Source organism: Malania oleifera, chromosome 5 (assembly GCF_029873635.1).
Source record: "Malania oleifera isolate guangnan ecotype guangnan chromosome 5, ASM2987363v1, whole genome shotgun sequence".
Classification (NCBI taxonomy): Eukaryota; Viridiplantae; Streptophyta; class Magnoliopsida; order Santalales; family Ximeniaceae; genus Malania; species Malania oleifera.
This window is the reverse complement of record NC_080421.1, coordinates 100724003-100741436: the sequence shown is the minus strand read 5'-3', so window position 1 is coordinate 100741436 and position 17434 is coordinate 100724003. Positions and strand designations below refer to the sequence as shown.

The 17434-nt window shown below is 35.0% G+C and overlaps 1 protein-coding gene across 2 annotated transcripts in view; it reads right to left on the bottom strand.

The window, feature by feature from the left end:
- Window positions 1-16830, bottom strand: part of LOC131155021 (DExH-box ATP-dependent RNA helicase DExH8) — a 35731-nt gene extending 18901 nt beyond the window's left edge. Inside the window, exons 1-7 of one of the 2 annotated variants that reach the window (XM_058107902.1) lie at window positions 16495-16830; window positions 15458-15635; window positions 13671-13844; window positions 13329-13476; window positions 12230-12544; window positions 2993-3139; window positions 2732-2912 (exon numbers count right to left, since the gene is read on the bottom strand). In XM_058107902.1, the coding sequence (XP_057963885.1) occupies window positions 2732-2912; window positions 2993-3139; window positions 12230-12544; window positions 13329-13476; window positions 13671-13844; window positions 15458-15635; window positions 16495-16651 (1300 nt within the window). In that variant the 5' untranslated portion in view covers window positions 16652-16830. The remainder of the gene's footprint in view (window positions 1-2731; window positions 2913-2992; window positions 3140-12229; window positions 12545-13328; window positions 13477-13670; window positions 13845-15457; window positions 15636-16494) is intronic. The other variant, XM_058107903.1, reaches the window with a different exon arrangement.
- Between the last annotated feature and the right edge of the window lie 604 nt (window positions 16831-17434).

Here is a 17434-nt window from a genome sequence, read left to right as displayed (position 1 = left end):
GTATTACAATTCAAAAACTAACCTAGGTACATATATAAATGTGTGTGTAGGGACTGCTAGAAGCAACTACTCCATACAATATCTTTATACACTCTCCGAGGGCCACTTGCTATTTTCTCAAAGCATAATATCCAACAATCATTTTAAATGCTTTCATTTAGAATAAATAAAAATAGAAATTGAACAAGCAGATGGGGATTGGAAGCCCAAAACAAGAGAAATTCAGCTAGGTAACCAATTGTTTTTTGGAATAAATGCCAAGTGGCCTCATAGCGAGAGTGTACAAAGAGGCTGCATAGAGCAACCGTTCTTAGCAGTCCTCTATATAATGCTTTGCTTCAACAAGCCAATTCATTGTTTGGAGTTGATTCAAGATTGAACTAGTAGAAGTCCTAGTTTTAATAATAAAATAGTTGATTTGATTATTTGTGAATTGCTTTATAATTGATTTTGATGGGGAGTAATATCCATTAATTTATACTAAAGCATATTTAGTCCTATTTTTAAGCATTTTATATTATAAGACTGAAGAACTTATCAAATAGGACATCCAAAGTCTGGAATTTGAATACCAACTAAATATATTGAAAATTTATTTGCCTGTAATTTGTTATAAACTAGGGTGTGTTTCTTACTTGGACTTGAATATAGACAGTTAAACCTAACTTATCTCATTCTTGGACATTATGGTAAATGGCTTAGAAGCCTTGATTTATGTCAACTGGCAATTGCCAAATATTAAAGTATGTAAAAATTAAAAATAAAAATAAAAAATAATAATAATAAAAATAAAAAAGGCAGCCCGGTGCGCAAAGCTCCCCTGTATGCGGGGTCCAAGAAAGGGGCAGACCACGATGGGTTCATAGTACGCAGCATTACCTTAAATTTTTGCAAGAGACTGTTTCCACACCTCAAACCGTGAATTATTTATCAAAAGGAAAAGAAAAACAAAGAAAAGAAACATTATCATAAAGAAATAATTCATTAAAAAACAGTATGCATGGTTGAATGCTAATCCAATATACTCCTTTTAATAAAGCATTGGCCATCTAATCACTCAATTACTTTTGGAGCTTTTGATGCCGGAGGAGAGCCTAAGATATTAGAATTGCTAGTTGTTCACATCACACACTAGTGAGCATTAAAGCAATTCGAGTGCAAGTATGCTGCAATGTCTCCCATCACCATCACTATCATCGCAGGTTTTCAGTTCAACGAAGATACAATACTTCAGAAAAGGGTGGCGGGGGCAAGGGGCAAGGAGTCTACACATGCAATCTGATATCTAAGTGTGAAACATGAAGATGAAAATACATGTTAATTCCTCAATCTCTGAAAAATGTCGAGGATTTACTTTGGAGATTTTCTCTGTGGTTTTTTGAAGTTTTTTGTATAATTCAATGCAGTGTTTTAAAAGGCATTATTGAGGCACGCCTTGAGGCGATTTGGGCTTAAAACGCCCTAAGGCGTAAGTGGAAATGCGCAAATCCAAAAAGGCGTACGCCTTAGCGCAAATCCAAAAAGCGTACGCCTCAGGGGATAAGACGTATGCCTCAAGTGTAAATACTCGCCTTTTACGCCTCAAATGTAAAGGCGTACGATTTTGGGCTGCTTGATTTAAAACATAAATTTAAAAATATATATATATTTGAAAAAAAAAAAAAAAACCCAAAATGAATCTAAAACCCTTTCCTCCCTCTCTTCGTCGAAGCTTCTTCTCTCAACGAAGCCTCCTCTCTCAACGAAGCCTCCAGCGACGTCTTCTCCTCGACAATAGCTTTTGCTCTCTTGACAAAGCCTCCAATCTTCTCCTCTCTCAACGATTCCTCTAGACGAAGCTTCAGCTCTCTCAACGAAGCTTCTGCTCTCTTGACGATTACTCCAGCGATGTATTATCCTCTCTCAACGATTCCTCTCTCAGAGAAACTTCTTCTCCCTCTCGAACAACTGCCTCCAATGATTCGTCCAAGCTTCATCAAGAGAGCTTGGCTAGCTTCATCGACTACCTACCTTTACTATTTCACTTTTTATCTTTCCAACATATATAAAGCAAATTTAAAAGAAAATATCTTTTAAATGTATATATAGATATAAGAAATTGTAAAGGATGTGATATTTTGTATTACAAATTGGAATCAAAATATAAATTATTTTTTTTTACAACTAAAAATCTTGAGGCATGTTGTAGAAAATAATTCTTATTTTAATTTTTAATTCTGTTAAATTATAAAATAATAATTGACTCTACAGTTGTTTCAACATTTATATAAGAAATGTAGCAAATATATGTTTTTAACAATTTGTTAGATAAATATTTAAAATTAAAATAAATTTTATACTATATATAAATTTTTTTATTTATTAATTATTTTAAAAAATAGAGTACCAAAATGCTGACACCTCAACGCCTTGAGGCTTACGCCTCGCCTCCCAGAGGGTAAAACGCCTCGCCTTACGCCTTCGCCTTTTAAAACATTGATTCAATGAATCAATACCATTTTACTTCTTTTTTAGAATTAATTTTATTCTACCGAGCGCATGTATAATAATTTGTTCAATAGAAAATTTTAAATAAATAATTTTAACAATCTTGAAGCACATATTTTACTAATTTATATGCAAAGCGCGTTCTCCAGACTAGTTAGATCAAAAGAAATTTCAGCTTGCTCTTTGATAAGCAACAAAAGGAACAGAAAATAAAGTAATGACAATCAGAATCAGACCACCACACCTTTGGGATCATTTATGGCTTTAGATTCTGCACAGCACAGCAGGAGTACTTGCAGCCTCAATGACAACTTCTGTATAGCAGGACATTCAAAATCCTGCAGCTGATTAAAAAATGATCCAGTAATCAATCGATAGACCTGGCCATCACAAGTTCGACCAGTTCTTCCTCTGCGCTGCTCAGCCTACATCATAGTATTGAATTGAAATTGTCAAATGTATGGAAAACTTTAAACTCAACCAGTAATCAGGATGCCCTCAATACCTGAGATTTAGAAACCCAGACAAGCTGAGCAGAATCCTTTTTCCGATTACTGTCCCAAAAAACTTGTAAAGAACGGCATGAATCAATGACAAATGCTACTTTGGGAATTGTCACTGATGATTCTGCAATATTTGTGGCTAGTATCACCTGTGCAAATTATAATTTTTTTTTTTAGAAGAGTCAAAATCACCAAATGCAGAAGAAAGTGTGTTTGAATGCATGCTCATGGCACAGGAGTGAGAAACCATGCGAACATTCATAGGATAAATAAAAAAACCAATATACATTCTACATATTTAACATATCCCATACTACTTGGATATTTGGAATCAAATTTATATGAACATGTTTCACAAAGAAACAGTTCTAGAATCTAATTCCCCCTTGAACATTTCCAAAGTAAAGAAGAAATAATTTATTCGAAAATATACAACACCTCCCCTAAGATTTCAAAATTTTCAAAAACCTCCCTTGAGGTTGCCAAAAGGACACAGTTCTCTCCTTACAGGGGGCAAAAAGACAAATTCAATTAGGGATATAAGTGTCCCAACAGTTAAATGTTAGGTGCAGTCTCTGGGATTTTTGAAATGTTAGGGGAGGTTTGTGGATTTTTGAAACCTGAGGGGAGGTCCTTGTCTTTTTACCAAACCTCTCAGGAGAAGGCAGCATCTTTTGCCATAAAAGTATACCACTCATCCATCTTAGCGTTCTTATTTCTACATGCTTTAATTCTTAGATATCTTGTTTCTTAGCTGCCCAACATGCTAATCCATATAATATGGCTGGTCTTATGACTTTCTCATAGAATTTCCCTTTCATTAAAGGTATTCTACAATCACACAACACATCCAAAACACTTCTCCATTTTACCTACATGTATTCTCCCTTAACTTCCATAACACAGTACCGAAACCGCTACTTGGAATTTCTTGACCATCAAGTTTAACATTTTCCCTACTATCCCCCTTTAGAATGACCAAAATTTCATTTGAAGTGCTTTGTCTTGCTTCTAATTATCTTGAAACCTCTAGATTCTAAACCTTTTGTCCACAATTCCAGCTCAAACTCAACTCCATTTCTAAATACATCAACTAATAGAATATAATGTACAAACAACATGCATTACGGAACCTCATTTTGGATATGTCAAGTAAATTCCTCCATAAAAAAAAAAAAAACAAAACAAGACAACAAACAAACAAACTACTCAAGGAAAACCTTGATTAGAATTTTAGCACTAGTCCCTATCTTACTATACATATCCCAAATGACGTCTATATACCTACTACCTACTCTCTTTCCTAATTTTCTTTTTCTAAAAACCACTACAATTTCCTGGTACCATATCATAAGCTTTGTGTGGGGTAACAAAAACCATGTGCAAGCTCTCTTCTTTTTCCTAACTTTCCATTAATTTTTTTTTATAGCAAAAAAAAAAAATTCACCAATAAGGAAAGAATTTACAAGGAGTGAGAATAAGGGATCTCCCCAAAAAAATCTGGTGCAAACCAAATAAAAACTAAAACAACAAAAATCAAGCCAACCAATTCCTCCAATCCCTATTTAAATCTTGAAAACTAGCTTGAAAATTCCAAAACCAACACACCTTAAAGAAGTCAAAAACTGAATCTTTTCCCACACCAAATATGAATTCAACTTCTTCTTAGAAAAAAACCACGCGTTACATTCCAACCATAAACCCCATAAAACTGCATACTAGCTACACTTCCTTCTTACGAAGCCAATGAAAGAGATGACTAACAAGTCTTCCACTGAAGAAGAGCAAACCCAACTCTCTCCCATAATACCAAACAATCTATTCCAAATCCTCCACGCAAAGTAACAATGCAAAAAGAGATGGGAGGCTACTTCGGAATTCCTATAACTAGGGGTGTACAAAAATTACCAAGAAACCGAAAAACAGACCAAAACCGAAGCATTTAACATTCTGGTTTCATTTTTCCTGGTTTTGATTTTCGGTTTTGGTTTTAGTTTTATAAAAAACCAATTTTTAGTTTCTGTTAGTTTGACAAAAAAAACCTAACCGAAAAAATTGAAAATCCAATTACTTATATTTTTACTTTTAAAAATCTTAAAAGTAATGTTATAAATTTGTCAGATATTATATGTAAATAATAATTATAATTATTTATAATATAAATGTAATCATACAATTATTATAAGATCAATTGTTGAAATGGACTAAAATCAACAGGGTAGGAAGTTTTATACAGAAGGGGAGGGTCCTTGATTTTACTCCTTTCCGATGTGGGATTAGGAAAGAGTGAACAAGGCTTGTTTTGCTTTGAAATGTGAACGAGGCTTGCTCTGCTTTGAAACGTGAGTAGTGGCTATTGGGAAGTGGGAATAATTTGTATTTTGTCCCACATCTACTAAGGGAAGAAGGAAAGACCCTTCCTCCCCTTTTATATATCCAACTCGCTACCCAACTTATTTGTGCTATTAAAGCCACTGGAGGTTGGGCCCAGGGTGAATTTTTTGCAATTGGCCATTTATGAAGCCTTTATTTAATGGGCTTGGATTATTTGGCCTGTGCATTGGACCTTGTTCAAAACATGCCCTTTGCATTGGGCCTTAGTTTTAAAAGTTTTAAATTACACCCTCCTGCATTGGGCTTTTTTAAACTAAATTAAAAATTGATTAAAAACTGAAGCAAACCAATAGTAGTTGGTTTCCAATTTTTTTAAACCGTTGGATTTTGGTTTGATTTCGGTTTGTAAAGTTAAAAACTGATAAATTCAATTCGATTTTTGGTCTTGGGCAAAATCAAATCGAATAAAGCCGATTACACCCCTACCTATAACAGAGCATGCAACATCTAGAGAGAGAGCGCCTTAAAAGGTCTCCTAATCTGCAGCAAGTTATTGGTATTAATTTTGTTAAGCACAACCAACCAAGTAAGCACTTGTACATTTTAGGAAACTTTAACCTTCCAAGAAACAGGATAAAGAGGAGAAGAAAATTTTGAAAAGGTAAAAAATTCAAAGAATGATTTACAAAAAGACACCCCCAAATGATCCAGACACCAAGAACAAACATCCCTTCCCAAAGATAGGCTGCAATTGTTCAATACAAACAACAAGGAAGACAACTCCACCATCTCCCTATCATTTAGAGGTCTCCTAAAATAAAAAGATTCCAAAAGACTAGAAAGCTATTCACATTGTCCACACAAAAAATAAATAAATAAATAACTTTGTGCAGCTCAAAGCACAATCTAAAAAGACAAGGAAAAGATGTGGAAAAGAAACCTTCCCTAGCCATGGGTCTGTCCAAAAACGAATCCGAGAACCCCTCCCCATTTCAAATTTAGTGAGGGGTGAAAATAGAGTAAATCTGGGAAATATACCACCACGACCTCCCCAAAGAACATCTTAAACCAGCATTGGTATCCCAACCATTCTCATCCAACACAAACTTACTACATGTAGCTCTATGCCACAAGTAATTATCTTCTAAAGGGGAAGCGCCACAACCATTTAGCTAAAGAGTGGTGTTTTTAGACACCAAGTTACCAACCCCACTCTCCATTTTAGACCTACAAACCTCCACCCAGCTCACTCAATGGTCCCTACAACTACCCTCACTAGACCACAAGGAATCTCTCATGATTCTCTCAAGCTTGCTGGCGATCTCTATAGGAATTTTAAGAACAAATAAAAAATAAAGTGGGATGCTAGAAAGACAAGCCTGCATAAGCGCAATTCTGCCCCAAGAGAAAAAAGGGCACCCTTCCAAACATCTAAACTCTTCGTTACCCTTTCCTGTATTGGATCCCAAAAATCTGCCCTTCTAGGATTCCCTCCTAATGGAACCCCTAAATAAGTTGGGGCCAATCCAATAAATCACACCCAATGTCTACAGCCCAATCACTAATTCTCTCAATGAATCCATTTAAGGCTACTAAACCACTCTTCCACATATTAATTTTAAGCCTAGTAACCCTCTCAAAGACCTGTATAATACCCAAAATTCTTCCAAACATAAAGTTATGATCATCAAAGAAAAAAATGGTATCATTAGCAAATTGAAGATAAGAAACCACCACCCCTTCATTCCCCACAGCTAACCCTTTAACCAACCCTCAACCAATTACCCTATCCACCATCCTACTTAAGACATAAGCCACAAGGACGAACAAAAAGGGAGATAACGGGTCTCCTTGTTTAATGCCTCTCGAAGCAGTAAACCAAGATTTAGGTTCACCATTACCAATAACCAAAAACCACACATTAGACAAACAACCCCTAATCCACCTACACCAACGCTCCTCAAAACCCTTTTTTACAAAGACCTAATCTAGGAAATTCCACCTCCCTTTATTATAAGTTTTCTCAAAATCTACTTTGAAAATAAACCCCCTCTTCTTATTCCTACAGATGTCCTCCGCCACCTCATTTCCCACCAAAATAGTATCCACCATTTGTCACCCACCCCCCCAAAAAAAAAAAGTTTGGCCATTGAAGTAGTGTCATTGAGCACCTCATTCAACGTATTAGCTAGGACTTCAATGATGATCTCATACACACAAGAGACAAGACTAATAGATCTAAAGTCCTCAACCTTAGAAGATCTAGCTTTCTTAGGCACCAAGGCTATGAAATTGGAATTGATACTCTTGCTCAAAATCCCATTCCCATAGAAGTTAGTGAAAATTTTCATCAAATCAGCCTCAAAAATCTCCCAACAATCTTGAAAGAAAGTCATGTTAAAACAGTCCAGACCTGGAGCCTTATCTCAATCCATCCCAACACATCTTATCAATGGAGATAGGATTCCGAATGAAACCCTCAATCATCAGTCTATTATGAATTTACTTTGAATACAAATCATGAAAGAAAACAGTAATAATAGATGCGATTGAACGTTGATCATTACACCTCCCAACCCCCAAATCCAGCTCCCTAATCAAATTTTTCCTTCTATTACTGTTAGCTAACCTGTGGGAAAAAGCGAAATTACAATCACCATCTTTCACCTATTTAAATTTGGTCTTTTGCCTCCAACTCCTCATTTCCTTAAAAATCACCTCTTTCAACTCATTTTTTATACTCTTCTTGCCTCCTCGCTTTTGGACAACATTATCTCCTCCTCCTTTCTATCCAAACTGCCAACTTGCCTAAAGGACTAGATTTTCTAAGTCTAACATCACCAAACTCCCCCTTATTCCTAGTTTTCAATTTCTCCTTCAGTCGTTTTAATTTCCTCATGAATCTTAACCCTCCCCAGCCTCTCTACACTTCCTCTCTCCAAGAATCCTAACCAGAGGTTTAAAAGTCGCATGGTACAGCCACATGTTCTCAAACTTGAAAGGGGTAGGACCCCACGACATCTTACTAGACTCCAACAGAATAAGGAAGAGATCAGCAGTAGTCCTATGAAGAATGGTATGAGAGAGGTTGGGAAACACAACCACTCGCTCACTACAAAACAGAAAAGTATCCAATCTACTTGCCACTGCTATAGCCCGCATACAAACCAAGTGAATGAAGCATTCCCAAAGAGAGATTTTTCAACCCGCAACCCCTACTAAATGAATCAAACTTGCCGAAATCCCTAATTATGAATCACACCTAAGCATGCTCGCGGTAGGTCTACCCCCCACTTCCTTCTCTCTAAAAAATCTAACCACGATAAAAATCACTTCCCGTGATCCACCTAGGGGAACAAAAGCCAAATATAGAGCAAAGCTCTATCCAAATAAAGTTCCTCAAGGTAAGTCTAGAAGGTCTGTAAACTAAAGATACCCACCACTGCCCCCTCCCTCCCACTACGAATGACACAAACCGAGAATAAAACCCCACCAAAGTATCAATTTTTAAAATAGAATGAATCCCATAAGACAAGAATACCCCCTAAAGCACCTCGCAAAGGCAAAAAAAAATAGTCTTCACTATGCCCCCATCTATTGATTCAAATTTTTTTTTCCTAGGTAAGGATGATATCGAGGGAATTCTTATCCAAAACCTCCTTAATCAAGCTACTCGTTCTCTCCTCAAGCTACCTAAACCTCTCACATTCCAACTGATTATCTTCAAAATCTAACCCATAATTAATTAATGACACTAAATTTTTTAGCTCCTTCTGGACTTCCTTCTTCTTCCTTCTCTCATGCATCCTCGGACTTGAACCCAACCATACCACTTTCCCAACCAGATCTACCAAGTCCAAACCCATGTCTAATGAGGAGTTGTTGTGGGTCTAGGCAGTCTCTCTCACTGCCATTAGAGCTATGATCACAGCCCTCCCCCTTAGAAAAGTCATCCCTATGACAAAGAGTTATAGAGAAGGCGTAGGTTGGATAGGGATGGGAAGAATGTCTTTACTGCTTTTAAAAGTGCAAGGGTCTCCCCAAAAGAAACTAGTATGATCTCCCCTAACACCACATAAAGGAACAACTGACTTAGATAAAAGGGAGGGAATCATCCCACAACCAAGGTCGAAGGCAAAGTTCTCGCAATATTTAAAGCTTTTACCTAGTCACAATTACGCTAAGAAGAATTCATACCTGCTTGAGCAAGATCTGAATTCAAGTGAAGACTATCACTTTCCATTTGCAGCGAATTTGATTCCAAAATTTCCTCCTTATCTACCTCATCCTCTTCAAGATCTCTGTCGGGAGCTTCAAATGACTAATTCAATCCATCTTCATCAAATTCAGCTCTCATCTTATCAACCAGAAGCTCCTTCTCAAACTCGCCAATGCTACCCAAATCTTCATCTGAATCATACATCGAATCATCTTCCATATCCCCTTATCAAATCATGTTCGTCTTCTCTACATGAGCTGCTGTTAATGATCAACTCATTTGCCGTTAGCTTCAAGGCTTTTGCTGATAGTGAAAACTTCTTTAACAGAGCACTCTGCCACAGGTTTTCCTAAAATTTATTATATTAAAAAAAAAAATGGACTGTCCTGACCAACTCTTCTAGTTTCCCTTGTTGAGGTCAGCCCTTCTCCATCTCAAAACCAGGTCTTGTCTGCTGCAATTCTGAAGTTGAGCTCTTAGCATCTGGGCCGTTATTTTTAATGACCCATACATCTTTTGTCCTCTTCTGCTCAAATGACTTGGGCCATTGATTTTCTTGTGTCGAGATGGAATGCATAATAGGAAAACCCCACCCCCCAAAGCCCCTGTGATTGTTGCCAATCCAGAATCTGTCCTTGACACTAAACCTCCTCTGACAGCGTCAGCATGGGATATATTTGGGCAAAAGTCTTTGGAACAACTTCTACTCTCGCTCTTTTCCTCTGATGTGATGATGTTCGATGATCCGCAATCCAAACACCACCAACAGACACTCTTAGATTTATGAAAATCAAGCATGGTCAACAAGAATTCCAACAGTGCAGCTTAAAACCAAACTGAATTTCTGAAATCACCCAAGTCTTTATTTACTCTTTTCAAAAATCTCATTGTACAACTCACAAGTTCAATTCTAGCTATTACAGCTTTGAATATCTAGTTTTATTTTTGTATATAAACATTATAGTGTTTTTCCTTCACTCTCAATTTCTTAGTCCTTATAATTTTTCTAAATAAACTAGTTAACCATATTACTCTACTATCTCCTAAGCATTTCCAAATATCTGAACCTATATAGCTTTTTCATTTTTAATCTTCTTTAATGTAAACTTAACTTCATGTACTCTAATTTTGCGAATAAATCTCAATTTTTGTCTTCTCCTCATGTGTCAATTCAAAATTAGGCCTTCTGCCTGGTTTTAATTAAGCAGCTTATTAAAAAAAACAAGTTCACCATCTTTCTCATAGATCTTCTTCTTTAACTAAAATACTATCATCCGCATCTTATATACGGTTGATTGCTTAGGTCTCTGCTCTTCCTTTGAAATTTTGGATACATCATTTTTCTTATCTTTATTACTAAAGTCTGATCTACAAATTATTATAGACTCCAAGTTTAGCTTTCACTAACATTCTTTTTCTGAATCTTTTCTCAGTTCTCTAGCTTCCCAAACTTCTTCATATTTCTACAGGACTTTTTTTTTTTTTTTTGCTACATTGCAATTTTGTGTCTATCGTCTTTCTATCATTTGATCTTTAAATTTTATTTAATGTTCTCCCTTTAGGTTCCAACACCTAGTTCTCTTACATTGATCCATGTTAACATTTCTCTTCCATTTTCAATTGCTATATCCAGCACTAACACTCTAGATTTCGTAGTTAAATTTCACCTATATAACTTTATAACCCTTACATAATAGATGATCTATTCTCCTAGTTAAGAAAAAATCCATTTAAATTTTATCTTGTTCATTTCTGAAATTTATTAAATGCTCTTCACTCTCTTAAAGCATCTGTTATAAGATCACAGAACATAGCACACTCTAAAATCATGTCATTGGACACATTTTTATCCCCACATCCATGCCCCATATGTGACCATTTAAATGTGCTCCTATAAAAGTTTTCTCAGTCCAATATAGTATAAATATCCATGTCTGCCCAAAATTGTGGATTTTTGCTAAGCCTAGGAGCATAAAAACTAATGACTTTATTATCTCTTGTCCTATCATCTTACTTTTTATGATTCTATTCCCTACTCTTTTAACATCCACAACACTATCTTTTAAGCCTCTTTGTCTACAATGATGCCTACCCTATTATTACATTACTTTCTTGATGTACCAATGTTTAAACCGTAGCTTTTCAATTTCTCTAGATTTTCCCCCTATCAATTAGTTTCTTGAAGGCAAATTATGTCAATTTTTCTTCAAAAGGATTTTACTGCAAGGGTTTCCATGTTCTAAGTTGCTATCCTAACCCTAGTCTCATGAACTAGGTTCTTTACCCACACATGTCCAAAATGGTTCTGAGAAACCCACCACATATTTGACATTGTAACCGAGCAACACAGCAGTGTATGGCTTCAGCACAACAACTGAGCCCACCATTAAATATTTTCATTGCGCCCAAGTGGTGAAAGTGCAATGCATCGCTCCTAGGGGACAGCTCAACAAAAGATATGTGAGAATTCATTGTAAAAAAATATAACAAGTTTAACATTGTCAGCTACCTAATGCAACCCTCCTCCTTCATCTATACTTGGGACCAACTCCATGTGAAAAGAAGTAACAGCGGAGTTAAAAAAATAAAAACCCAAAATCGAAAAAGAAAAGAAGTCAAGAAACATCAAGCAATATTTATACACAGGGAATGCTTGTGCAATTATGAGGAGCAATCACATGCATACCTTACGATGGGACTTCCATATTTTCATAGCCATAAGAGCTTGCTCAGTGTCGATGCTGGAATGTAAGATGTGAACTTTGAATGAAGAATACAAAGGCCTCAAGAGGTACCATTGCTGCTCCAGTGAATGGTAGGTTGGAAGGAAAACCAAAATGCTTTTCTCAATGTCTGGCTCATTATCATGAATGTGTAACACCAAATCATGAATTAGTTTGTGCACCTCAGGCTTAATATCAGCATCAGACAAGGAAGGGCTTGACCCAGAACAGTATGTGTCAGACAATGACTCAGAACTAATTCCAAGAAATTCAGTTACCTGTTCAGCAAACATTTAGCTCAAATAATCATCAAACACATCAGATTAGACGCGGAAGATAAGAAAAACAAGGTAATTTTCCAGTGCAATAAAAAATCAAAAAATATAGAAATTACAAAGTTGCAGGGGGGAAAAAAGAAGTTGGAGAAAGTCAAAATCATTTTTTTTCCCCACAGTGAACCATAAAATTGGCTCTGGGTGCACCATGACTTTCCACATGACCTTAATTTGTATCCCAGAAAGTTGTGTTTTAAACGTGAGATATGACAAGGTTTTCCCCTACTAAACAATCTAATTTAAGATGCCCACAACTTATGCCACAAAACCGTGAAGTATCAAGAAGTGTTTGATAGCTTGCAGCCACAGTATCAGCTGATATGCCATAGGTAACCTATTTCCTTCTTCTTCAAGTATAAGCATGAATACATTGAATATAATTGCTTTTTTTTTTCCAGAATCTCAAATTCAAGGTTATCTGAAACATCCTGGTTTGAGTTTCTATACCATCATCCTTTGGAGATGCATCAATGGCAACACAAGTTAATGGGACTATAACAGTGGGAGCACTACATTCAGTAAACAATAAGCCATCCACATGCACCAAATCAGGAATGCAACTAAAAGAACTATGGGTGTTAAAAGTTCTGTATCAATATGTCTGGAAATTTTCTAAGAGCAAGGCATAATGTATGATCAATATTAATGCAATGTGGGGCTGGGTATATATATTAAAACAGAAAGTTTCTTCTTTTAAGATATTATGCTAAAACGAGCAATAAACCACCTGCTCCAAATAGGAAACCCTTCGCTGAAAATTGGTGTGCTGACCAGAGCTAGAGATTGCTATCACTTCTACTCTTTCACCTCTTCCAAGGTCCTTGAAGTAATCCCTGTATCTTCCAATATCAGCAGTAGCAGACATTAACACCACCCTGAAAAATCATAGCATCTTTAGAAACACAAGCAACAATTACCTCAAAAAATGTTCATAACATGAGAAACATACAAAAGATCTGTCATTCTCATAAGACTCAACTAACATTAGACAATATTATGAACAACAACAATGACAGAGAATACAGAAGAAAAGAAATAATGAAAAAGTAAAAAAGAGATGATCGTCAACCTCAGGTCATTATTTTTCAACATAAATTGCTTCACACAAACAAGGACAAGATCAGACTCTACAGATCTTTCATGTACTTCATCAAGAATGATAACTTTGTATTTAAGTGCATTCAAGCCCTTCTCTCGCATTTCTTCCAACAAGACGCCAGCAGTTTTGAAAACAATTTTTGACCTGCAATATAATATGGAGAAAGTGAGCGCAAAGACCTAACAATTGTGAGAGCTGTATAACACCCTTCTTGATGAAAATTATAATGGCAATTATTCCCAAAATCAGCATTAGAAATAGAATGAACATATAAAAAAAAACCCTGATATGCTTTATTAAGTTAAAGAATCAAATCAATGAAAAGGAGAGAGAAATGGGGGAAGGGGGGGAGAGAGTCTGTGAGTGTGTGTGCTCGCACGCTCGTGTATTCTTGCTGAAAAGGAAAAGACATGTCTACGAAATACTATTCCAACAACAAAGAGTATGTTTGGTACCGTTGCTATTTTCTATTTTTTGTTTCTACTTATCCACGGTGAAAAAAACAAATTATAAAAACACGTTTGTTTCTATTGTCACTTTTTGTGTTTCTAATGCCGATTTTCAGCTGTTTGCCAAAAAACTGAAAACCATATTTTATTTATGATTTTCAATTGTATATGGTTTTTAGTTTTCTAGCATCCTGTTGCCAGAAATTTTAATATCCATAAATGTCTTTTTTTAATTAAATTATTCATTTTATACATGTTTAAATTAAAATCAAATTTAAATGATTATATGAATTTAAATATAATTACTTGAAAAATATACATAAATTTCCAAAAAAAAATAATAATAAAGCCAATTACAAAATAATTTTACTATTTTTCCAATTGTCATGTCCAATAAAATTTTTATTATAAAGTAAAATTTGAAAGTAGAACAATTAAGTAAAATAATTATAATAAATTTATTTTTATTATAGTAATTTTTTAATTTTTATTATTTGTAATTTTATTTTTTTAATCATATTTTTATAATATTTTGATTTAAAGATGAAAATGAACATTTTTTAATTAAGTTTTTAATGTGTACTAGTTTTATAAATGTTAACCAAACAGGTTGCTAGTTTCTAATTTTTAGTTTTTGTTTCTAGGTTTTGGCTTTCATTTCTCTAATTTTTGACAGTGATACCAAACAGCCTCTAAGAAGTTCTAATAATAACAACAATGATTATAATAATACTCTTGCCACCCAATTTTAAAAGACCTGACTCTAAGCTCTACCTTCGACCTACTTTGCAAGAGTTCAAAAAATAAACACTCCATCTCCAAGTGTCCGTTTCAAATAATTCTCAGTTCATTCTTGAACACTCTTCTTGGCTTGAGCTACATCTTTAATTCATAAATAAAATGGATAAATAAATAAAGTCTAAGGCTCAGAATCTCAGCTAAACACAAAAAACTAAAAAAACACTACTCATTATGTAAGTGTTATACATACAAAAATACCATGCCTAGACCTCATAATTAAAACCTATAATTAAAAAAACAAAAACAAAATGAAACACAAAGAATATTAAGAAAGCAATGGTAGCCAGAAAAAGTAAGTCATATCATTCCATTTGGCTGAACCCAAAATAGGCAAGATAAAAATTTAAAGAAAACTAATACTACAATTTTCTAATCACACCAACTACAGCAGGATAGAAGCAGCATTCAATTACGAGGGAAAGATAGAAGGGCAAAATAATGAAACTGCAAAACTTAAAGCACTAAGAAGCCTGCAAATATTTGATTTTTTCAGTGTATTGACCATACCTTGCTGACACAACCTTTGAATGTCCAATATGATACCCAACCTCATCCCCCACTTCACATTGACGAGATTTTGCAACCATTCTAGCAACAGCAATAACAGCAAATCTCCTTGGCTGTGTACATAGTATAGGTTCTATATTTTCTTCCAAAAGAAACTGGGGAATTTGCGAGCTCTTCCCTTAAATATCAAAACAAACATAACACTTGAAGAACAGGGAATGAAAGCATTTACACCAAAATAAGACAAATAATCATCCATACAACTGCAAATAAAAACTAGCATGACAGAAGAGGGCAACAAATCTTTCAATTTCTTACAGAACAAATCTTGCATTTTCACTGCACCACTTCTTATTAATGCAACAAGGATAACATAAGTTGGATATTCATCTCCAGAAAACAAGTTAAAACAAATATGTGTCAAGACTTCCAATCAATACAATCAATCCTTCATGTCAGAAGCACATTAATATAATGCATAACTAAATATCACCACAGCATGCTTAGCAAAAAAATATATAAATATATCACCACAGTAAAGAGATTAGATTGTAAGAGACTCGTTTAAGTGCAACTCTGGTCATATATCCTTCCAAGTGGTCAAAAGCCTAAAATTTCAAACTCCCATATTATTTTCACCTCTCATATATAATAAGTTCTCCGGAACCAAAAGGACACTAATCAAAACCTTAGCTCGATACACTCCGTGGAAGCAACATATAGAAAAGCACATAATGAAACAATTTGAAATGTTGAATTATCCACGAGTAAAACCCGACAAGATGACAAGCGTTATCTCTATCAACTTCAATTTTCCACCTTCTTCGAAAAAATCAACGGAAATGCAAGACTAATTACCCATTCCTTTTCCATTTCCCTGTTTTCTCGGCCAGCAAACAGAATCGCTAAAATTAAAAATCAAACGGAAAGAATCACTGTTCCAACACTCAAAGCAACCAAAATTTTAACTCCAAGTAGAGCATTAAACTCGAAAAGTAAGCATTAAAGCAGAGGAAGAGACACAGAAGAAGGGGTACCGCAGCCGGTCTCGCCAACGATCAAGGTGACGCGATTCTCCAGAATCTTCTCTACAATCTTGTCCTTGAGAGCCATCACGGGAAGATGCGAGAACTTGGAAGATGAAAATGGCGACGAGTACGAAGAGCTGCAAGAAGAAGTGGGACTCGACGCCATTAACGAACCCCTCGCTCGCTCCTTCCCCTGTCTCTGCTCTTCGGACGTCTCTGCTGGAAAGAATAGACAGGAAGGAAGAGTATCTTTTCGCTTTGGCCCGGAGGTTCTCCCGCCTCGGTGCTTTTCCGGTCCGGGGAATTCCGGGTTTGTGATTGGAAATGAGTAAAGTGACTCATGAGCGAGCCAAAGTGAGCTTTTTCTCAGCAGGAGTCAAAGTTAATTCGTCTTCCGTGTGACCTGTTTCGACGTGGACCAATCAGAAGCGAAGTTTGGGGGAACTTGACCCCGCGGGTTGGTCGTTTTGTATTTTTGTAATATTATAAAAATATGATTAAAATAATAAAATTACAAATAATACATATTAAAAAATATTATAATAAAAATAAAAATTATTATAATTATTTTACTTAATTGTAATACTTTTAAATTTTAATTTACAATAAATATTTTATTGGACAAGATAATTTAAAATTAGTAAAAATATTTTGTGATTGGCTTTATTATTCTTATTTGAAATTTTTGTAAATTTTCATTTTAATTATATTTAAATTTATTTTATTTTTATTTTTATTTAAAAGTATATAAAATAAATGGTTTAATCCAAAAAAAATATTTCTTGATGTTAAAATTTCTAACAATTGGTTATCAAAATGATTGAAAATCATAAAATTTAATTTAATTTTTTTTACAAATTACTTAAAATCGTAATAAAAATAAAAAACCGACAATATAAGCAAACACGTTTTTATCATCTGTTTCTTTACTATGCAAATTAGAAACTGA